The following is a 23,599-nucleotide window of genomic DNA, read 5'->3' as shown; positions in this document are numbered from 1 at the left end:
ATCACGTACGCCACATGAGTCAACAAAAAATCTCTGTGAGTGTGTATGTATGTATGTAATCCGCGTATCTCGAGAACCGTTCGTCCCACGGGCACGCGCGTTCTCCATATATGGGCATAAAATGAATGCCCCCATATATGGGCATAAAATGGATTGCAGACAGACAGATACAGATATCTCCATATATGGACATAAATGGACAGAGGCAAACAGATGGTCAAAGATCTCCATATATGGGCATAAAATGGACGCAGACAGACAGATACAGATATCTCCATATATGGGCATAAATGGACACAGGCAAACAGATGTTCAAAACGGGTCCTATGACAACAGGTATAATGAGGTTTGCATTAAAGGGGGAACCGGCACTGTGTCTGCAACACAGTTGGAGGCACAGACAGATACTCCATATATGGGCATAAAATGGACGCAGATAGACAGATATCTCCATATATGGGCATAAAATGGACCCAGAACTATAACTGCAGTGGGGGAAATCGGCGAAAGCTCTGACTCATTGTGACATCACTTCATAAAAGGCTCTGACATCACGTACGCCACATGAGTCAACAAAAAATCTCTGTGAGTGTGTATGTATGTATGTAATCCGCGTATCTCGAGAACCGTTCGTCCCACGGGCACGCGCGTTCTCCATATATGGGCATAAAATGAATGCCCCCATATATGGGCATAAAATGGATTGCAGACAGACAGATACAGATATCTCCATATATGGACATAAATGGACAGAGGCAAACAGATGGTCAAAGATCTCCATATATGGGACATAAAATGGACGCAGACAGACAGATACAGATATCTCCATATATGGGCATAAATGGACAGAGGCAAACAGATGTTCAAAACGGGTCCTATGACAACAGGTATAATGAGGTTTGCATTAAAGGGGGAACCGGCACTGTGTCTGCAACACAGTTGGAGGCACAGACAGATACTCCATATGGGCATAAAATGGACGCAGATAGACAGATATCTCCATATATGGGCATAAAATGGACCCAGAACTATAACTGCAGTGATCTCCATATATGGACATAAAATGGACGCCGACAGACAGACAGACAGATACAGATATCTCCATATATGGGCATAAATGGACACAGGCAGACAGATGGTCAAAACGGGTCCTATGAAAACAGGTATAATGGGGTTTGCATTAAAGGGCGGGGCATTCATTCTCTATTTACATTGTTCCGAGTTGGCCAGGTCGCCGACTAGACGCTATTCTAGTTAAATGTAATTAGCCGTACAGTAAGAAACTTGAGATATACACTTTGGAGATGTCTAAAGCAACATTTATTTGTAATATCTAATTACCATTTTTTGTCAAGACCTTCCTGTCAACAATTGCTAACATTGCATCATATTTTGAACTTTAAAGTAAGAAATTATGCTCTGAATGACCGGGAAAGGTACAAAACCATGCCTTTCTGCGTCATCAGAAGAATGAGTGATTGAGTGACAGACCAACCCAGCACATTTACTGATGGCCTCTTAAGCAATTAAAGGAATGCATGTGACATTTCACTAAAAGCCTACATCACTCTCTGGTGCATTCATCATTCTGCTTAGTTTCTGCCGATATCAGAACTTCCAAAGATGGTTTTGGGGTCAAAACGTCTCTCCTGCTGGCTTCTTCTCTCTAAAGTTAGAATAGGCAATTATGTTGTACACCCCCTTTTCTCCCCAATTTAGCCAATTAATTCCTCCCCACACACTTTTTTTTTTTTTTTTTTTTTTAAGATTTTTTTTTGGGCTTTTTGCCTTTATTGATAGGACAGTAGACTGACAGGAAATGGGGGAGAGACAGGGAGCGACACGCGGCAAAGGTCGCCCGGATTGGGAATCGAACCGGCGACGCCGACAGGCATTGATGCCAAAATGGCAATGCCTATATGGTATGCGCCTGGTCCACTAGGCCACCAGGCGCCCCGCCCACACACATTTATGTGTTGTCACTGCTGTTGTATCCTACTGACGCAGTGAGGAGCCCCCACTGGGAGGATGTGGGGCCTTCGTGCTACTCTTCCCGGCCCAACACTCCCTACTGACAGGTGCCGCCCCAGAGGTGCAATGACCCTCCCTGCAATGGGCCTCCTTCCCCCAAACGCCCGACAAAGCCGAATGCGCCACTGCAGGGGCAGAAAATAGCACTGATCACGTGGTTTATGTAATTCGAAATAGTGACAAACGGCCCATAGACTCCAATGCATTCTGTAAACTTCCGGTTCAGCGCTTTGTTACTATTCGCCAATAGAGGCCTATGAAAAAGACCTGGCCCCATGAAGTCAACGGAGGTGACGCAACTCTCTAATAAATGGCTCTGGGTCTGGCGTAATGCTGTCACAGCCATGACTGATTGACAGCTGAACAGTAAAAATAAACTTGATACAGTTCAGAAATGTCTTCTCTAAGGCAACGTTTTATTTCTAACGTCTAATGGCCAATTTGTCAAGAACTTCCTGTCTACAATCACCTTGACATTACATTCTGAACTTAAATTATATAAGAAAATGCTGCTCTGTAATTGAAAGACGGTATTTTGGACTGGGAAAGGGGCTTCCGCCATAAAAGCTGCCTTTCTGCGTCATCAGAAGAATGACAGACCAAACTGCATGTATTTTCTTGGTGGCCTCTCCCGAAGCAAGCAATTATTGTACATTTCAGATCAGACAATTCATGTGGCATTTAACTAAAAGCTGGCTGATATCAGCATAGATTCAAAAGATGGACTCAAGGGTTAAAATGTCTCTCCTGCGCTTAGAATGCCTACAGCCTACAATGTCATACCAGTAGGCTGTATATGTAATCAGATTCACCTCTAAATCAAGAGTATCATCCTCATACATACATTGCTGGAGATGTGGATACAGTAGGGCATGGAAAGAAACTTTCTATTCTAAAATCATTCTAAAACATGGAGAAAGAAGGTTCACTGGAGTGACTTCCCAAAAAGACTGTGGAACGCTTATTCAAAATGCTTTTTTTTTTTGTTAAAAGATTGAAGCTCCCTAAACATGCAGAGGAGGGCCATCTCTCCCTTTCAGAACAGAATTGGTATGCCTAATATCCCTACCCGAAACATATATCTGATTACTAAGGTGAGAGACTGAGACTGAACAATCTGAAATAAGATTATTATCATTAAAAACTTTAAATAATTTACACCTTTTATATAATTTACAATAGTCCTATAGGTCTAGAGAAGCATAATGATCATGAATAAAAAAGATGATGGTTATTGGTTACCTTGAATATCATCAAGATGTAGTGTAGTGAGAAAGTGGGGTTAAATTAGACGATATTGCTTTTTTAAATGTCAAAATGTGTACTATTTGCTATGAAGGTGAATGGGGGGTGCAGATTGAGGAGCAGTAGTAGTAGTCTATTCCATCAGTATGAACTATGAATGAATTGCCCGCCCGCCCCCTTATTAGACAGCACATAGTACTAGACTGAGTGAGGATGTGAACAACATCCAACAGATGGTCCACAAACTCTCAACAAGACAAGTCCTCTTTTCCAGGCAGTAAGTATAGACTTAATCATTTTTTTCTGGAAAATATAGGCTACATGCCTGTCTGATAAGGCAAATTAAATCAAAATGTTAAGAAATTGTGACAATTAGGCCTACTGGATGTTCTTGCTTTTCTTTTTGCTATATGGGACACTATGCCTTAAATTAATGCAAATATAAATGCTGCAATTCAGTCCTTAATTTGAAAGTTTATCTTTTTACAGTGAATTTAAGTGAATATTAGTTTTAGCCAGAAAGTAGTCTGTCATTTAAACAACAACAATAACAATAGAATGTTATTGTTGATTTTATTGTTGAATACTTTATTTAGAAGTTTAAATAGGGAAAAGTACATAGTAGGCTACAGTTCACTGATACAAGGTCAACTAAAAGGGTTTAAACCACATCAAAGCTCAATGGCTTGTTTAAATTTGGGTACTTTTGTACAAAATAAATTAATATAAAATTGGTGGGCTGTAATAGCCTAAGTTATAGGACAGGGAATGCGGTCTATATTGTCTGATAGACAGTGCACATTTATTGGATAACTCTACACCTGTTTTTTTTCTGGCGCAGGTGTAGGCTAGCCTACGTTATGATAATGAGCAGACTACTGCTGCTCAGCTGTGTGTGCGTGGCGTCTCTCCGGGGCCAGAGAGCAGGGCAGGTCGACCCTCTGGCTTCCCACCGGAATGACCCTCAGTGCTGGGACTCCTCCTCCGCGATGCTGCTGGAGATGCGCTCCCCGAGGATGGCGGACACCGTGTCCGCCTTCTGGGACATGATGGTGGTCCTCAGGTCGTCGGAAGACAGGAGACACACGGAGCTGTTCTGGAGCCTGGCCCAGGTCTAGCAGGGGCAACGTTTGGGTCATCATCAGTGATCATCAGGGAATGGCTTTTGCCACCCCCTAGTGTTTACAGTTAACCTTGCATTCAGTTATTATTCTATGCATAATTTCAGCGGCGTCAGTTCAGAAAAAGCTAAGGTATGGCAACATGACTGCATGGTGTCTTGCACGCGTGCCCTCGCGCGCGTGCAAGACACCAGTCATGTTGCCATACCTTAGCAACAGGCACGATTACAGTACATTTTATTATTTCCCCCTGTAGCCAAGGTATGGCAGTTGCCATAGCTTGCCATACCCAATTGACGCCTCTGCAAAATGTTCTAGTTTTATGCATAGGTCTATTGTCCCCAATTGTTTTAGCAGATATGATGAATCATCTGATTTCAATTTAATCGATATAGACCTAATTTAGAAAAGCCATTTATTCTATGCAATTAATGTAGCCTACTGACGGGCTAGTCTGACCACTTTCAACGTGACATCCTTCTTTTGGAAAAGTCATACCCCGAGCGTGTAGATCAACTTGTAGATCCACTATTTTCGCTAGTTTAGAAATGGAGCTATGCATGGGAACTTATTTTTTGCCACCATGCACTGGCCTATTTCTTTCTGAAATGACGGCTCTCTGACAGGTGTTCTGGGACATGTACATGGACTGCGTCCTCTCCAGGACCCATGGACTGGGGCGGCGGCAGCTGAAGAGGCCCAGATATGGGCTCATCACATGTGCCTCTGCCTCGATGCACTCCCTCATCACTGACGGTAAGTGCAGAGAAAACTGTGGCGATTCTGGCGAATGATAGGCTATTTAATGGTAACAGTAAAAGGAGGGCACTATGTAGCGACATCTGGCCTGGGCAATAACATGCATGTGCTATTTTGTCCAAAATGCAAAAAAAAAAGGGGAAAAAAAAAGGAAATTAAAGTAGGCTATAAAGCCTAGCCTACATGATTAAAACATGCTTAAACTTTTTAGACAATTTTACATTGAGGTTCCCAGGTGTCCCCAGTGCCCAGCTATTATAGACGTAATAATTGTATATTTATTTTATTGTATTTTATTGTATTGCATATGGGTGGGTGACGTGACGTAACGTTTTCGCTGTCCTCGGTGTCAAACATGTATAAATAAAAAATATATTTGTCAAAAACCTTCTGAATATTGTGCAGGACATTAAGCTTTATGTGAACTTACTCAAGATTAAAACATTTCATTCCTCATTTCTTCAGAATCTTCAACCAAACATGGCAAAACTCATATGGTGTGACTGTCCTGACCTTGTTTCTCAAAGTGGGAACTTGAATAAAACTAAGAAAAATAATTGCTAAAAATCATTTGAAAATGAATTTAGGCTAAAAAAAATGTCTATTTTGAGCCTATATCTTTTCAAAGTCAAAGCATAATGTTTTCAGTCATTTCTGATCAAAAACATTTTGTCCCCCAACCCAAAATCATTTGGTGTGACACTAGTTTGGAAAAATTAAACAGGCAATTATTTGGACACCTATTGGCTAGAGAGGTCCTTCTTCTGTAAGGCTATTCAGCACTCCCAGCACAACTGCAAGACAGGTGTCTGAGGTGAGTTATGATTTTAACATTTTCATATAATGCCATCTTGTTGAAACGTTGACAAACTCACCATTCTGGATGTCTTTTGGTGTGACACCCTTTCTTTAAAAAAAGCTTAAGTTATTTGAAGTTTTGGTCATATTTCCATGTAGATCTAGGCTGCTTTGTTATAGCTAGCATGCTGTTAGCATGCTAATGTGTACATAGTAGCCTCAAGGTAAACCTAAATGGAGAAAACAGTAATATGGTGTGACACTTAATCATATGGTGTGACATGTCTGCTTGTCACACCATATGACTTGACTGTCACACCATATGATTTATACTGTATTTAACTACAGATATAACAACAAATAACAACGTTCCATGTTTCTTTTGTACATTTAAACATTTGTTTTAAACATTTTTACATAAAATGTAATTTAGCTTCATTCAGTGATACTTCAAATTCATCAGACAGAGCAGAAACCCCTTCACAGAAACCTTAACATATTGTTTCAATCTAAACAATATTTTCTCTTTGTCTTAAACTATACATTCCATTTTCTTTTGTCAGCTGGAAAATGACAAGTGCTGAGAGAACGAGAAAGTACTGGGAGAAACTAAACAATGACCCAGCAAGGAGAGAGGAGCCAAAGGGGCGAGACTGCATTTTCTACGAAGAGCAGGAGGTTGTCTGTGGCATAGCAGAACCGCAACAAGGCAGCCGGTTTGCTACCCTCACCAAATACGACTGGCTGATGTACAAATAATACAGTCTAAATGTATAATCTAATCTGATCTAATACTTTTGTACTTTCACTCACTGGACTGGACAGTGGACAGTGTTAAGGTAGGACCCGAGACAAAACTAGCGAAAATAGCTGATCTACAAGCTCTCAACACGTTGTGCTGCGAGAGCTTGTAGATCAGCTATTTTCAGAGTTGCGCAACCCAGCACTCTTTAGCTAGTGGAGATGTGGTGTAATGTCATGATTCCTAATTACATTTGTTCAACACAAAATGCTGTGTTCAAGTTCAGGAGACTTCGGAAAAAAGCAATTTACCTGAATGCTGAGTTCTGTTTCCACTAATTGGTGTTAATAAAATGTTGCCTTCAATGCCTTGGCTCCAAGTGTGGCTATGCGCCTTATTGTCCCTTTAGGATCCTTCTGCCGTGGGCCGGCAGAAGACTTAGGTGTGCGTAGCATTCCTGTGCACATCCTCATCATCCATCTACTACTACAATTCTTTCTTATCCCATGTTAAAGCCCTACAATAATATCCTGTTCAGAAATATTAAGGCCATGTTATCCTGGGTAATTGTTTAATCAATCAGTAAAGTTCAGTACTCACTAATAGGTAGGTTAAAACACAGTTTGCTTTGACACATGAAGATATGATCATACGGTGTGACACTAAATCATTTGGTGTGACATTCCAAATAGTGAGAAATCATACCTTTATTAATGATTAAACCAAAAAAATGTTTATGGATTACATAGAGAATATTATCAGGAAGAGTCACAAATATTTGTGTAATTTTAGAGAAAGTTTTGACAGAATACATTTAAAATATGTTGTAAGATCATGAACATGGGCCTCACACAGAGTGTCGATTATGAAACAAATATACAGATATAATTAATTTTCAAAAAACTATAGTGGATCACTGGTTAGTTATGATAAAGGACTTTGATAAAGTGAGTAACTTAAGAAAGATGTACTCCATTTTCATTTTATGAACAATTATTTTCATGTCACACCATATGACGATTTTAGGCACAAGTACAACAAACTGCTGAATAAAGTCTGATTCCAATAAAATATCTAAAAACAAAATGTATTTCCATAAGGTTGAGAGTGAGTAGAACAAAAGTAAATAACTTTTATGCCTGCAATTTAAAGTTTTTTTAAAAACACATTTTTTGGGGCGTCACGTCACTGACCCATATATTATAGGCTACCCTGCCATAATTAGCAACCAATAGGCTACTTGTCATCATATTCGTGTGCGTGTGTGTGCGCGAAGTGCGTGTGTCACCACCTTTCCACCTCCTTAGGGACCTTCCGAATTGAAAAGTTAAAAGGCAGGTTGTGGTTCTCCAGGCTGAAGCGGTTTTCTCAAGCAGCATCATGGCTCAGTGTCAAGGTTCGGTGTTTGGGACTCTATTGGTCACATCAATACACTGAAGAGAAGAAACTCAAGATTCAGGACAATGATAACGTTTAATCTTTTTTGTAGGCTAGGCCTATTTATTTGTGGATTTGGATATTTTTGGATTTGATGAATTAATTTACAATAAAAAGCGCATTTGAATCATGACTGTCCTTTCTGTTAATTTTTGTTATAATCGCTGCTGGTAGATAGCCTATCTAAGTGGTAATTTAACCTCTCAATGCAAACAAACAGCCTATAATAACTTTTATAAAAAGTTGATCCCTCTATGATGCAAGAGCTGTTGCAGGGTAGGGCAGGCTGCAAATCTGCAATCATTTACTTTCGCTTTGTAACTTCCTTATGGCGGACGTGCTGCTGAAACGCAGCCAAACCACTGTATTAAATACTATTCGTGTTCTTTATAAAACACTATAAAGAACACGGATCCACACAACATTGGATAGGTGACTTAACTTTTAGCGCGAGACCGCGAGTTGGAGATTTCAGCGTGGAGTGGACGCACTAAGGCAGCATTCTTCAAATTCACCATGGTAATGTAGCCTATATTTTCCAATGACTTACCGGTACATGTCAGAACATGTCAAAAGTTATAGCTACAGTCTGATCATGACTGCATTTTTATTGTATGGTATTTTATTTAGCCTATTAGACTCCATACCGTATCAATTACTAAACATGTTATTGATTCTGACATTTTGCGTGTCTCTGCTTTCGGCTTGGTTAGTCTTACAACTTAGACTAAATCACTAATTAATCAGAGCAGTGCCTACTGTGCCCACTGCTTCCCAGTCTTCCCACCCAAATCCGCCTAAAGTAAGTGCCCATTCTTGTCCCCAAAAACTGATGAAGAAAAATGGTGCCCACAGTCAGACTTCTCAGGTGCCCACTGCCTGGTTACATCCTGTCAAAGACTGCCAGAGACAGAGTTACACAAATCAGAATCGATTACTAAAATCACGATCTTGCGGTTTAAGCAATTAATACAGCATAGGCCTACATTGCCAATTAGGTAGCCTACTGTACTACAGAGGGTTCAGACTAAGTAGTAGGCTATCCTGTTGAAATATGTTTTTGGTCTATTATACATTCAAATCAGTAGCATGTCAAATGTTATTTATTTGGGTCACACTTGTTATGCATAGCCTACCATGTCTATAATGCTTTATAAGCATAAATGCATTATAACCAACAATGTATAGTTATTAGATCTCATAAATACTCATAATTATTTAATAACAATAATCATAACATTATAAAGCATTTTATAATGACTTATAGGCTTACCGTAATGTATAAAATAATTGTAATTGGCTTTAACATAATTACTGTTATAAGCACTCATAAATACTTAAGGTCAAGTATAGGCTAACCATACTTCATAATTACTGGTCACTTTTTCTTTTGGCCAGGACCATAGTTTTATCATTTATTTATGATTGTTCTTATAAAGCACTATAAAGTATTAGTTCTTATAACTATAATTATACAATGTTATAGCATACTATAATGCTCACTTAAGTGTTTTAGTGAGCTTTGGGATTTGTGGCTTCTTATTTCATCATAGGTTCTCACTGGGTTTCAGTTTCTGCTTAAAACACTGCATCATGTGATGGTTCCAGGAAATGGACTTCCAGAAGAAGTTGTTACAAGTGGAGCGGGCCCTGGATAAGGACGCAACAAAAGCTTTGGTATTCCTTTGCAAAGATCTCCTGGACAGAGACCTAAGCTCAGTGGACTCTGCCAGTACCCTCTTCACCTTTCTGATGGATCAAGACCTCCTATCTCCTGAGAGACCATACCTTCTTGCCGATCTTCTCAATTCCATCCAGCGCAACCGTTTGATCCGCGAACTTAATCTCAGTGACCAGATATCTACATCTAGAAGTCTCATTTCTCCCTACAGGTTACCATTGCATGTCATGCACCTTTTTAATTTCCATTTTATTAGACATAAAAAAATATGTCATACGGTATATATATTTTTTAGATAATCAAGGTCAAGGATAACACAAGAAAGGCCGTTATGACAACAAAACAAAATGAACACAAGACTAGACTACAACATCATACAGAGCTGTTCTCTCTAAGAACCAGTGTATAATTTTTTGCTTTAAAACTAATTTAGTTGTAGCTTCACTGGCTTGTTCTATTCTAATGCAACTCCTTGCAACTGAACTGCCATTTAGGATAATGGTTGCAAGTAGTTGAAAGGAGGTGCGTTGCGAATTATTAGTGTGGACTGGCCTTTACTCTTCCTTTACTTATTTTAGGAAACTGCTATATGACCTGTCTGAGGATATTAATGATGACAACTTGAGACAGATTAAATTTTTGTTGAGTCAACGCCTCCCGCGCAAAAAGCTGATGGATAATGTGGTGAGTTTCCCAGGGGACTATACTGGGCCCTCTCTTTTCCCCCTCTAATTAAATGTCTTTGGTGAAAACAAAGTTGTTTACTCAGCCAATAAGACAACCAACCATTATCATAAATAATATGAATATAATTATATTTATATTATATTTTATTCAGAATTAAATGTGCTATAAGTTGTTTTGGTTCAAACAAATTTGTATTGTTAAAAACACTTTACAGCAATACTGTTTAGCAATGCTGCTCATTTAAGGCTTTTGCTATATTTGAAGTATATTTCACAAATTAGAAATGGGTACAAACTCACCTTTTTTCAGTTTACCCTTCATGTAATGTTGTTTGCAATTTAACTCTATTACAACTGCATACATTATACAGTACATCTAATAGTGTATGTGCACTATAGTAGTGTACATATGCTGTGAAGATTATGAATGTCTAAAATATATTTCTCAGACTATGCTGGAAGTATTATGGGAGATGGAGCATAAGGATCTGCTCAGCGACACTAATCTAACTCACCTGGAGGACATTCTGAAAAGCGTGTGCCCGCTGTTGATAAAACAGATTGACCAGTTTAAAGCTGAGAGAGGTAAATACATTTTCATTTCATAATTAACAGTACCGGTACTCACAGTATACAGAACATTCTGAACGTGTATGACTAGACACATTGAATGAATTGATTAATTAAAGTTCAGTTTATAGCCATTCATTAATTTTTTGTAGGAAGTTACAACGGTCCATTTGCACAAGAGACAAGCGCTGCTGACTTCCATCGATCAAGGTCTTCATCTGGATATTGTTCAAAAAAGCAGGTACAATTGTTTATAGTAGTTTGCCTCCCTTGGTGTCGGTGTCAACTTATATGTTGTATTATATTTCTCTATTGTCTATTGTCGCTTTCTATATCATTTGTATAATTGCTTTATTTGCTTTACTTCATGTTTTATCAGGATTCAGCTTTGCATCCTAAGAGGCCAGTGTCCTGTGAAATAAACGGTAATGTGAATTACATTGTAATACAATTTGTATTCTGGATATGATAAAAGAAAATAATACTTGTGCACTGAATTGAGGTTTTAAATACGTGTTGTGACACAGTTAATATCCTTATCCTAATCACATTATGTCTGTGTTTTGGACTATTTTATTGTATGAGATGTTCAGTCTCCTCATTATTCATTCAAAAGTATTTATATCAATAAGGAATTCATAGATATGAATATCTTTCTCTCTACAAACTATTATGTGGCCTCTTTTTCCAGCTTTGAGTGGGTTTAATCGGTCTAATTCTGATCAGCTTCAGACATTTTCCTACTTTTCTGAAGGATCACCGCAAGCAACTCAGGTCAGAATATGCTCTCAATAGCCATGTGTTATGTTATGTTCAACCATACACACAAATATATAAAAAATAGGTAGATCTAAGCAATAACACTTTTAGCTCAAAGTTTTAACTCTATATTATATTCCAAACAGTTCTCCTTCATTAACTTTTCCAACACCTCTCAGGGTGAGTTATACACTTCGTCAGTTTCACAACCGTATACCTCATTTGAGTACAGTCTATATAGTATACTCTGTATAATTTGATTTTAAATGCTTCCATAGATACAAGGGTCTCACATCCTAGTGATACGGATCTCTCACATAGACAGGATCTCCTAAGTACAAACACAAGCAACTGCTCTACCTCTACTGCCACTGGTCAGTAAAAGATAGGATTTCCAATGTCAATTCAATTCAAACCTTTGTTTACTCTTGAAAAGACATTGAGGTTGCCCTCATTTGCTGTGTTGTCAAGACACATCACAATCAATATAATGTGTGGTTGTATGTGGTGCCAAATGGCAACCTTTAGACATATAAAACTTAAGATACGAAAAAGAATGTCAATGTGATCAGGATCTTTCCTTCTCTGCCCATTAATCCCATAGAGAAAGGTCCGTCTGTCAAAGCATTATCCCCTTCAGAGACTGGCCTGGTAGATTTTCAAACTACAAATACAAATGACGAGGTATGTGATTCACTCATTATCACTCTTGGCTGACTCATGTTGTCGTAAAAACTATCAGTGCAGGTTATATGAGTTTACATCTTGCAGTGGTGGAACAAGTACTCAGATTTGTAACTCAAGTAAAAAGGTAGCAATAACACAATTTACCTAAAGTACCAAATGTAAAAGTTACATAAAAAAAAAGAAGACAACAAATGAAGTATATATATGGGTTTTTGTATTAATTTGAAAAATCTGCAAAGCGCTACTAAAGTTTTCAAATAAAGTATTGAAAATTGTAAAAACTTCTCCCATTTTGAACCTATCTTCATATAATTGTTCCTCACTAATGCTCATGATAAAATGGTAAAACAATGGCCAACCAGTGACATCATTGTTAGGCACTTTTTGTTTGTATTTTCAAACAAGATTCAAAGGCTTCCCTTCCATTATAGTATGTTAGATTTCCAGCAATAGAAAGCCTTCCGTTTCTATTAGCTTGGATTCCCCATCGATGACAATGATGATAGATGATGGTAGGCAGGTTTCTGAACTGTCCTCATCCCTCCTTTGAGACATGGAGTGAATAGACAAAAAAGGTACCATATTATAATGAGGATTGGTGAGTGCCAATTATATGAAGATAGGTTGAAAATGGGTGGTCATCATTTAAGTAAAGTAAAAGTACCTCAAAGTTAAGTACAGTACTTGAGTAGATGCACTACTGCTTGCATTATAGACAGTGTTCTTGCTATCTTGCCATCATTCATGCATGTTCTTCACTGTGTGTCTGTAGGGACTTGGTACTTATCCTATGACAGGAGCACAGAGAGGTATCTGCTTGGTGATAAACAATAATAACTTTGAAAACTCCATTACGCCTCTCAAGAATCGGGTGGGAACCGAAATTGACGAAAGTAAGGTTAATTTAAATTATTTATTGAGATAATTACATATTGATTCCTAATAACTAAACACACTAATGTGTGTGTCTCATTATGTTCCCACAGAAAGCCTGGTGAGTGTGTTTGATTGGCTGGGATTTGAGATGCGTATAGAGCGGGACTGTAACAAGGATGGAATAAAATCTGTGGTAGAGGAACTTCGCAGAACGGACCACAGTCAGATGGACTGTCTAGTGTGCTGTGTTCTGAGTCATGGCCAGCAGGGGAGCGTCTATGGTGTGGATGGACAGCTCCTCGAGCTCAGACACATCATTGAGGCTTTTGATGGATCAAGATGCACCTCCCTGATCGAGAAACCAAAGCTGTTCTTCATCCAGGCCTGCCAGGGGAACCAAGAACAGCAGGCAGTTCCCATCCTCCAGGCTGATAGTCCTGGATCCAACTCAGTCCATGCAGATGCTGTGGTGCCTTCTATTCCCTCTGGTGCAGATGTCTTGATGAGCATGGCCACTGTTCCTCATTTTGCCTCTTTCAGGGACAGGAAGCAGGGCACTTGGTTCATCCAGTCATTGTGCCAAAACCTGGTGAAGTTGGTGCCTAGGTTAGTAAGGTTATATGTCTTCCAGTTCCAGTTGATTGTAATACTATATATAGAAAGATATGTGCGATCAGTTGACATACGGTAATGTCTCTTTCTCTTTCATTTTTTACCAGGTCATGTGATCTAGTATCTATCCTGACAAAGGTCAATGATGATGTCGGCCGGAAGAGCGATTCCAGTGGTAAAAGAAAACAAATGCCTCAACCAGCTTTCTCACTCAGGAAGAGGGTGGTCTTTCCCATCCCCGAAGCCCATCCACCTCTCCTGTCTTAGAGACTTTACAAGCATATCTGCTCCATCTGCCCTGCAGTTGATCCCATCATTTATGTTCATTGGACCATTTGTAAATTGTAACCATGCATAATGTAGCGAATTGAATGTTTTTAATGAAATGTGCAATCCCAATCATGTTGTTTTATACAAACATAAATAGCATTCTAAGGATTTTAACAGTAGGAGAGAACCTGTGGATAAGATGAACCACCCCATTTATCTTTAAAACTATACACATGAGTTGTCATTTGACCTTAAAATAAGAACACAATCATCATTTCCACCTGGCTTTGGAGACACAAGGGCAAAGTGGCAAGCACATTTCTACACAAAAAAGTGTTTTTTGCTGGTCGAAGTACATTTTTTACCCAGGTCTAAACTTATATATCATGCATGTTGGTGATATTCCAAAGTATAAAAGTGACTTTTTGAATGTAGCACTTTGAGATTTGTCACAAATATAAAGTGTGTTACAAATAAAATGTATTATTATAATAATAATAATAATTATTATTATTATTATAAATCTATGTGATTCATTTAGCTAAAGATCATCCTGAATCACAGGTTTTGTCAAAAGGTGACCGTGGGGCAAATATTAAAAGGTTCTGAATAACAAACTTTATTGAATTGGTTTTCTTACGGTTTAATTAACCGTAAGAAAATAAATAAGACTATTTGCAAAAGGGAAATGTGTTATTAAAATATTACTGATAAGTAAATACCGGTACATTATTTGTTCAAGTTTAAACTGTTAGAATATCATGTGAGTCAATTTACCCCTTGACTTGGATCGATTTACCCCTAATTTGGGGCAAGCTGAGCCACATGACCACAGTAACACTGTAGTTCAGATTATTTTAATTCCATCGGCAGCCACTAGATGGCAGTGTAGGCCGGTCCAGACATGTTACTTGATGGAAGAGCTCGACCCTGTGAACCGGATGTTGATAAGTTGTCAAATATCTTGGCAACTTCCAGCCGCTCCTCTCCTAGCTGCTACCCAGTATTACGCTAGTTCACTTCATCATTAGCTCGACTATTCCCGCATTCAGACAGCTAGAAACATCGTATTTGGTTGTTAGCGCCAGTGAATCTGTAGATTGAACCGTCAGAAGATGGAGAACATGTCTCAAGAGGGATATCAGTCCACGGCCATTAGACCCGCACTCAGCACGAGGTCAGTTCATTGAACGTCTGTGTGAGCTGGCTACTGTGTGAATATTCCTTCTGTTTTCATCATTACTCCTCGGTATACATGTTTTTATTTCTTGTTCAGTGGTTTTCAACCCTTGAGAGCGTAAAATGGAACCATATTTATTTACACTCAAGAGTTAAAAAATCTATTTAGGGTCCATTTTGTTTACCAACTCTCCATCATTTAGCTGGGGACCACCTGGGAACCCCCTTAAGGACCGCAGCTGGTGGTCCCCTGACCACTGGTTAAAAACCACTGGACTAGAATAACACGACAAGATGGATAGATATTGGTTAGCAACCCAAGGAATGAGGTTAACTTTGTAGGCCAACAACATTTACCGTCCGTATATTTGCAGCTGGCATGCCAAGTACAATCTCACCGCCTTAAACAGGGGCATCTGTGAATTAAATTGAGAACACAGATAAATAAATTAAAGCCTTTTTTATCTCGATTCCTGATCTGTGTACGTTAGAATGGTTACCACTTACCAGAAGGGTGGGCACTGGGGAAATGTGGGCACCTCTGTAGAGTGGGCAGTTGGACTCTAGGGAAATCTGGGCACCAAAAGAGAGTGGGCATCGGGTAAAGATCACAGATTTCCCTAGTTCCCACTTCCAAGTATGCCCACTCTTCATGTATCCACGGTAGATACTTCATCTGGCTTGAGTTTACTATTCGTATTATTCTCATTTCATCCTCGGAAGCAATTGCTGTTCCAACTTCCTTATGATTATTATTTATTGTTATATTATTTATTGTTATAATAATTACTCACATAATCCTATAGTCTATACTGTATATTTTTATATTTAGCCTATCATGCCTATGTGTGTGCATTACACTAATAATTCTAACAATTCTTCCCCACCATTATTTACATTATCTGTCTCTGGTTTTGAGTATGGATCTACACCCACCGGCTATGTTAATCTTCTATTTATCTACACTTGGTCTTAGCCTGAATACTCTTCAACCCCAGAAGCCGAGCCCTGCTAAAACCCCTATACAGATCCTGCATGAATATGGCACCAAAACTGGCAACCTTCCTGTGTATGTGATGGAGAAGGCTGAAGGGGAGGCTCACCAGCCCAGTTTCATCTTCAAAGTTACTATAGGAGAAGTTTGCTGCTCAGGTATTTACTGTCTTGCCTTCTGACATTGTGTGGTTGACTGGTTTTACATTTTCTCTGCTATTGATATTTAGGGGAGGGGGGGGGGGGGGGGGGCATCTCATGCGAGGCATAACTTGGCTAATTGGAACAACAACAAATTGAGCAACTCATACAGTATTTCAAGAGGACTAGGAACATTCGAAGATAATAATAGTAGGGTAGTGGAGCATATCATTAATATAAAACATATATACACCAATTGGTATTATTAAAGGGGAGAAATAATGGACAGAAGTTAAGTTTCCAAACTTTTGGTGGGCAGTTTATATTCATTGCTTTCCTGTTTACATCATTGGCAAGTCAGGTTTTGGGGCAACTTGACCACCTGAAACTATCAGTTGTGTAATATATCGTATAATATGTGTTGTGTCTCAGGTCAAGGATCCAGTAAAAAAGCTGCTAAACATCAGGCTGCAGAGGCTGCCCTGAGCATTCTGCAGATAGATGTTGGGACAGTGTAAGTCAACTTGAACCATGTCTGATTAATCCGTTTACTTGAACTTAATGTGTGCAATTCACACCCAAAGGTAGCTCTCCACTGCACCGACATCGGCTGCGGTAAGTGTTGGAAAGCGTCTGTTGCCGAAAATCTGCTGTTGAGTGGTGGAATGTCGGGTCGGAAGTTGTAGGGAAGCGTCGAAAGCCGACTAGACAGCTCGGTTGGCTTTCCGGCCGTTTGGTAGCAGCGGGCTGCTGCGTGCGCTAAGCCGAAAGCATTAGTTGAAACAAAATAAAACGTGTTGTGCCCAAGTCCTAAGCACCCTGCAGTGCAGTAGTTATCAAACATATAATTTTCCAAATGTCTGTCTGTCTGTCTGTCTGTCTGAGTGTCTGTCTGAGTGTCTGTCTGTCACAGCGTTTCTCCTCAGTGGCTGGAGCAATTGATCTGAAATCGCATCACCATTAGCATATGAACACACCTGACATAACTGTGAAGCCTGTTTGTCACTTTCACAAATTATATGCTGTATATTAGCATTTTTATGTTGTATCTACTATCTATTCTGCATCTAGCATGAGGCATATCTATTCTGCATCTAGCATGAGGCAACATGTTTAACCAGCTGTGTGTGTGTGTGTGTGTGTGTGTGTGTGTGTGTGTGTGTGTGTGGGCGGGGGGGGGGGTTGTCTGGCCCTGTTACAGATGTTGTCCAAAAATCATGCAGATCGGTACAACGAAACGGGTATTTCTTACATTGATGCTCCTACATATTATCATGCAAGCACCAGTTAAAGTTAGTTTCCATCCCTCATATACTGTGTGCACAGTGCACACCCCATAACCCACACACTGCACATCATTTCAGAGCTCATATCTTTGAACGGGTAAGGGCTAGTCTTTATAATTTCTCAAATGATTTAAGCATGTACATTTTCATGGTTATGTTAGATGTTGTAAAAGACATCAAGCCATAAGATATTTCTAGCACCATACGAGCCGGCTGTCTGTATCGGCTCTCAGGTGCATTCAGCAATATGTTTTTTTTTTTGTTCTTCTTTTTTTTTTTTTTTTTACACCTTCCAACCGACTTGATTTGATCTTCCGACTTCATTCGACTGCCAGTCGCTAGTAGTCTGTAGTAGTCAGTTTGATGGAGAGCTACCATAAGACCTGATGCTCAAAAATTAAGTCATGATGTGCAGCTTTTGTATAAGTCATCACCAACTACTGTACATGTCGTTACCAGCAGGAACGTTCACATCAAGACTGAGAGTAATGGTGTCCCAGCAGAGCCCAATGACCAGCCCAACTCAGTGGGGATACTGCAGGTGCTGACTCCTTGCCTTGACTTGTGCTATTTCTTTGTATGCATGTTCATATACAGTACTACATAAAAAAAGATGGTGTATGTTTTGATGTGAAAATCCTACTTGGAGCATGCTTGTACTTTTTAGAAATTCTTTAACAAATACCCCAAAGCAGTGATAGTGTTTGTGTGTGAGCCTGCATGTGTGTTGATTTTAATAGTGCTATAATGCAGGGGTCTTCAACAAGGGGTCTGGGACCCCTAGGGGGTCCTCAGAGTTACTACAGGGGGTCCTTCAAATCTTTGTGTGATAGAAACCTTTTTTCTCCTTTTTTTATATTAACCACTTGAACCCTAACGTCCATATTCTAAGAACTTTAGCCAACTAAGTACAGAGTGAAAGGTCAAGTTTATTAAAGGACAACTCATTTTCCTACTTAAATTGATCCCAAAAGACTGCCCATGGGGTCTATTAGGCAGAAATGCCCCTGTTATCCAGTTTCCCCAGCAGAACCCAGCAGCTGTCATAGCATAGAGTGAAGCCTATAAGCCTATTGCTTTTAAACTATTTGTTGTGTTGAAAAGTGCCAATCAAAGTGACTGCACTGGCCAATCACAGGGCATCTTTTCCGGGTCTTGGCAAAACACATAAAAGCATAACTCAAAGCATATCTGTTTAGCAGAGTGTGATGGCTTGTGTGGGACAACGATGGCATGGATGTGTTTATAATGACAACTAGTACCACATTCATGAAAAAATAAAAGCACTTTTGACCACAAAAAAATAGTTTAAAAGCGATAGGCTTATAGGCTCCACTCTATGCTATGATAGCTGCTGGGTTCTGCTGGGGAAACTGGACAACAGGGGCATTTCTGCCTAATAGACCCCATGGACAGTCTTTTTGGATCAATATAAGTAGGAAAATTAGCCTAGAAGTGAGCCTAGAAGTGATTTAGGGTGGAGTTGTCCTTTAAGTATTGACGGTTCATGTGGTTACATATCTGATAACACAAATTGACGTGAATCCAAAATACACTGACGATTTTCTGTCAAATGATGAAACTATATGGAATCTGGGGGTCCCTGCTTCATCTCTCTCTCAGCTAAGGGGTCCTTGGCCTGACAACGTTCAAGACCCCTGCTATAATGCACACGTAGCAGTATAAAACAGCATAATGCATGGAAACGGCTGCTTATGACCCTGCTAAAATGCCTATCCATTCATGGTAGGAGCTAGCATTGCAGAGGGGATGGCGACTTCCGGAGTACTCGGTTCTGATGGAAGCTGGCCCACCACACAAGAGAGAATTTACGGTTACATGTCGGATGGAATCCCTGTCAGAGACTGGTATGGATGATTTTAATGATTGTCTTTAGCAGATTAAAAAAAAAAAAAAAAAACACAATTTTAAATGAATCAACCTGTTCAACTTATCTGTAATGTTTTCAGCTATGGGCAATTCAAAAAAGGTCGCGAAAAGGTCAGCAGCAGACAAGATGGTGGCAAAGCTTCAAAGCTTGTCAGGATGTTCAGAAATCACATGGGTATGTCCAGTATTCTATGCGTTTCAAGGGGCAATACTGTTGTGGACAACTGTAATGTTTTGTTTAATGTTTTTACATTTTATTTTAGACACCCAAGCCCAGTGTTCGATTTGAGAACTTGCGGAATTCATCTGCCGAGAAGATGTCATTACTGAAGAGAAACCCGCTCAGCATTCCCAACACGGACTACATTCAGATGATGTCGGAGCTATCGAAAGAACAGGGCTTTGAAGTGGCGTACCGCAACATAGGTAAGTTATGAGCAAATTATTATAGGTGAAGAGTTTAATGAAAAAAAAAAGATGTTAAAACAAATGTAAAATCATCTCAGAATTCTCTATTTTTTGTCATTTGTCATAAAGGGAAGTACAGTATATAGGGTTTAAAGCTTAATGCCAGTTTTTTTTATAGCGGTTTCAGTTGTGTAGGTAGCTACTGTACCTTAAAAAGGACATATAGAGCCTGCACACTGGATGGATAGGAAGCTCTTTAAGTTTATTGCTGGTCAACATTTTGATCTTAATAGATCTTCAGGACATAAAGGACTGGGCATGCACACCTGCATTTAAATAGACTCACCTATGCACTGATAGGCTGACTGATGTCATTAATTGGCTGGCTTGCTGTGACAAATCACTTGGGTATAAACCCATCCAATAATGCAAATAGCAATACATGTTATCATTCAAAATATCCCAAAAGACATATAAAGGTCATACAAAATACACATATCAATATACAAATCTTAATACACATATCATTTTTAATAATTCTTTGGGAAAATGGAAAACATTAAATACAATAATATTTTATTGAAAATAAATGAAAAAAGTTATTGAAAAAACACGGTCTGCTCACGTATTAGGAGGGTATTATGAGTCACCAGAAAAAATAATGGGTGTTTTTAATGAATCTATCATGGTTAAAATGAAGTTTGAAGTTACATTGGGTGTGTATGTGGAGAGGGCCTGGGCGTGTTGGAGCTGGTAACATTTACATCAAATATCTAAATACTGAATGAAGCAAATTAAAAACTGTTCAGGGTGTTCATAAAAGCCTGATTAGACCTAAAAGTTTTTTTGAAAGTGTAATATCCCTTTAACATAATAAAGTTAGAAAAATGCTGTACTGGTTTTTGTTATGTATACCGTATATATCATATTGGCAGAATCTGCTTTGTTTGTATTTGTTTATGTACCAAATAAGCTTAAAATGCTTAAAACCACTTTCTCAACAACGTGTTGTTAGCTTGTAGATCTGCTATCTCCACGATACGAGTTTTTATCACAACAAACGTTAATAAGGATTATCGTCCCATCCCCAATGGATCATGACATTTCTAATGACCAGAGTAACAGAGCAAGTCAGCAAGATACAGTATCTCTCCAATACTTGGAGTTACTTCATGGCAACAACAACCCAAACCCCTACCAAGTGTCAACCTCTACCAAGTGTCATTGTGCTTTTAATTTGTTAGAAATCAGTCATTGTTTTACCTGTTGCACTGTAAAATGTGTGACTGTGGTTTCACAGATGAGCTGACAGTGAATGGTCAGTACCAGTGCCTGGCGGAGCTCAGCACCTCTCCTGTGACTGTGTGCCACGGCACAGGAATCTCCTGTAGCAACGCACACAACGACGCAGCACACAGTGCACTTCAGTATATCAAAATCGTGGCTTCCATCAAATAAACCCGCACAGTCCTCTACAAATGCTTTCGGCCACGTTGTCAAAATAAGGAAGATTATCACATTATTACAAAGCAACATTTTTTCATTTGTCTCCCTATTGCTATTTAGTTTGTACATGCGTTTATCAGACAGTAAAAGTGTCAGTGTTCATTTATCACTGAGTCAATTTGAGACTCTGGTTATGTGAACACTGAGAATTTTACTGCATGTTTAGGCACATTATGGGGCCACAGCTAATGGAGGGACGTCGACCTGAGTTATACAATATTTTAGCATCTGCAAGGAGAAGAAACAAAACTTTAATTGCCCACACCTCAAAAATAAGCATTAGTTGCCAGAACAAAAATAAATGTCATCATACTTTTGTGTGCTATCATTTGTAAATGTAGTTTACTGTAAGTCACGTAGAAAAGTAAAACTATTAACAGTATAAAGCACTTCTCTTGTTGCGGAATGGGTGCTGCAGTAATACATTCTATAATGTAATATTTATATCATTTACACTTATGTAGGTCATTGCATTGCCTAGGTGAAAAGGTTTTGAATTCTGTTTAGCCTATCTTAGTATGTTGGTCAGCAATGAAGATCTTTAGTTTTCGTGACTTTTGTGCCTCTTGTCTTTGATAAGATATTGTAGGTCGATTTTGTTTTTTTAATTACAAAAAGTCAGTTTGTGCTTCATTTAGATGCAGGGGAAACCAATTTGGCAGAATCACATTGACTGTAACTACAGTATATGAAGTTATCTTAATTTATGGTTTTTATTCTGATGAGTCAATTAGAGATTGTTCTCATGGTCATGAGTTCTCATGTTATATTCTGTAAAGTTTATTTAGTAGTATGATTTCTGTAAATGAATTAATATACAACATGATAGCACCACGACTTGTGTAACTAAACTTATTTAGAGGAAATGTGACTGTAAGAATTAAAAGTATGAATTAAATATCGTTTTTTGTTCCATGACACATTGTAATGTCACTTTTAAGTAGAATATCCCAGCACTAGTTTTCAGTGTATATTTGAGGCTTCATGATTCTTGTGCAATGTGTTAAACTCTACATTAGAAAAATAATGTTGCCTGATGTTTAGTTATTTTAAAGTTTTGCTTCTGAGCTTCTTGCTTCTTTTTCATTCACAAATGCATCCTGGAGTAATTGTAAAATGTGTAGCTGCCACTGCGATGCAGTCTGTCTGTCCAACATATTAAGCGCAAACCGAGCTGGTCAGATAGGTCTGTTTGTGGCGAAGTATGTGCTTGTTTTTTAAATTCCTAGGCCTGTTGTCTGTAGTTGTACTGACTGGACTGATTTCGGCTCATAACTCCATCTGTCAGTATGGCATCTGTGACGTGAAGTTTTTGAGGTCCAACTTGGGTATGGCAGCTTCCATATACTGTACTTGTTTTCTATGAGACTAGATATTACTGCAGCTGCACTCCTGTTTGACTGGTCTCATCCCATTATTTGCCGTGTGCCTGTAGTGCTTAACGCAAACTGTGTATGTGTGATATATTTAATAAATGTACTGAACTGTCTGTGCTGCCTTTTAATCAGGCTCTGGCAGAGAATACTGCTAGAACGTTGAGTATTCATGTGACCTACAATATGACCATACACCTAGAGATTAAACTCATTAAAGTGTAAGCCTGGAGTAAAAGTAGATCCCGGCTGGATTCATTTGAGTCTACAACAATAGCATCACATCTGGAATGTCAGCCCACATGTTGGCGTGCACTGCTGTCACTGTATAACTAGGCCTATGCAGAGATCCAACCGGTGATCTTATGCTGCTGACTAGTACAAATGTGAATATGCATACAAGTATCTATGCAATCCAGTATCACTGTATGTAATGAGAATTGTTAATTTATTTAATTTAATCAAAGCAATTAAAACACGAACTGCACTCTGTCGATGTGCTAACTTACAAGCAGGCCTACCGTCAGGCCTACTTGTGCCCAAGCAGAG

At 39.0% G+C, this 23,599-nt stretch overlaps 3 protein-coding genes across 4 annotated transcripts; all 3 read left to right on the top strand.

Annotated features, from left to right (window-relative positions):
- Positions 1-4,142: 4,142 nt before the first annotated feature.
- On the top strand, positions 4,143-5,191 carry LOC308307532 (protein FAM237A-like; the record flags this gene model as incomplete). Its single annotated transcript, XM_080752798.1, has 2 exons — positions 4,143-4,388; positions 5,024-5,191. 2 exons carry the CDS (start codon positions 4,143-4,145, stop codon positions 5,189-5,191), a joined length of 414 nt encoding a protein of 137 aa, XP_080608924.1.
- A 3,422-nt stretch (positions 5,192-8,613) lies between these two features.
- Positions 8,614-14,271, top strand: casp10 (caspase 10, apoptosis-related cysteine peptidase; the record flags this gene model as incomplete). Its single annotated transcript, XM_080752797.1, has 12 exons — positions 8,614-8,652; positions 9,705-10,025; positions 10,393-10,498; positions 10,950-11,085; positions 11,223-11,311; positions 11,450-11,495; positions 11,762-11,844; positions 11,976-12,009; positions 12,155-12,207; positions 13,289-13,409; positions 13,503-13,998; positions 14,112-14,271. The coding sequence occupies exons 2-12, from the start codon at positions 9,745-9,747 to the stop codon at positions 14,269-14,271; spliced, it is 1,605 nt and encodes a 534-aa protein (XP_080608923.1). The 5' UTR covers positions 8,614-8,652; positions 9,705-9,744.
- A 970-nt stretch (positions 14,272-15,241) lies between these two features.
- prkra (protein kinase, interferon-inducible double stranded RNA dependent activator) lies at positions 15,242-23,168 on the top strand. 2 transcript variants are annotated; one of them, XM_080753155.1, is made up of 8 exons: positions 15,242-15,451; positions 16,430-16,605; positions 17,020-17,101; positions 18,336-18,414; positions 19,624-19,741; positions 19,844-19,938; positions 20,027-20,189; positions 21,472-23,168. In XM_080753155.1, the coding sequence occupies exons 1-8, from the start codon at positions 15,390-15,392 to the stop codon at positions 21,627-21,629; spliced, it is 933 nt and encodes a 310-aa protein (XP_080609281.1). In that variant the 5' UTR covers positions 15,242-15,389; the 3' UTR covers positions 21,630-23,168. The 2 variants fall into 2 exon arrangements, with proteins under 2 accessions (XP_080609281.1, XP_080609280.1); XM_080753154.1 differs by having other exon boundaries at positions 18,333-18,414.
- The last annotated feature ends 431 nt before the right edge of the window (positions 23,169-23,599 follow it).

The sequence above is a fragment of the Nannobrachium achirus genome, assembly GCF_963921795.1.
Source record: "Nannobrachium achirus genome assembly, chromosome: 22".
Classification (NCBI taxonomy): Eukaryota; Metazoa; Chordata; class Actinopteri; order Myctophiformes; family Myctophidae; genus Nannobrachium; species Nannobrachium achirus.
Note: the sequence above shows the minus strand (reverse complement) of the source record. Positions and strands in the feature narration are given on the sequence as shown.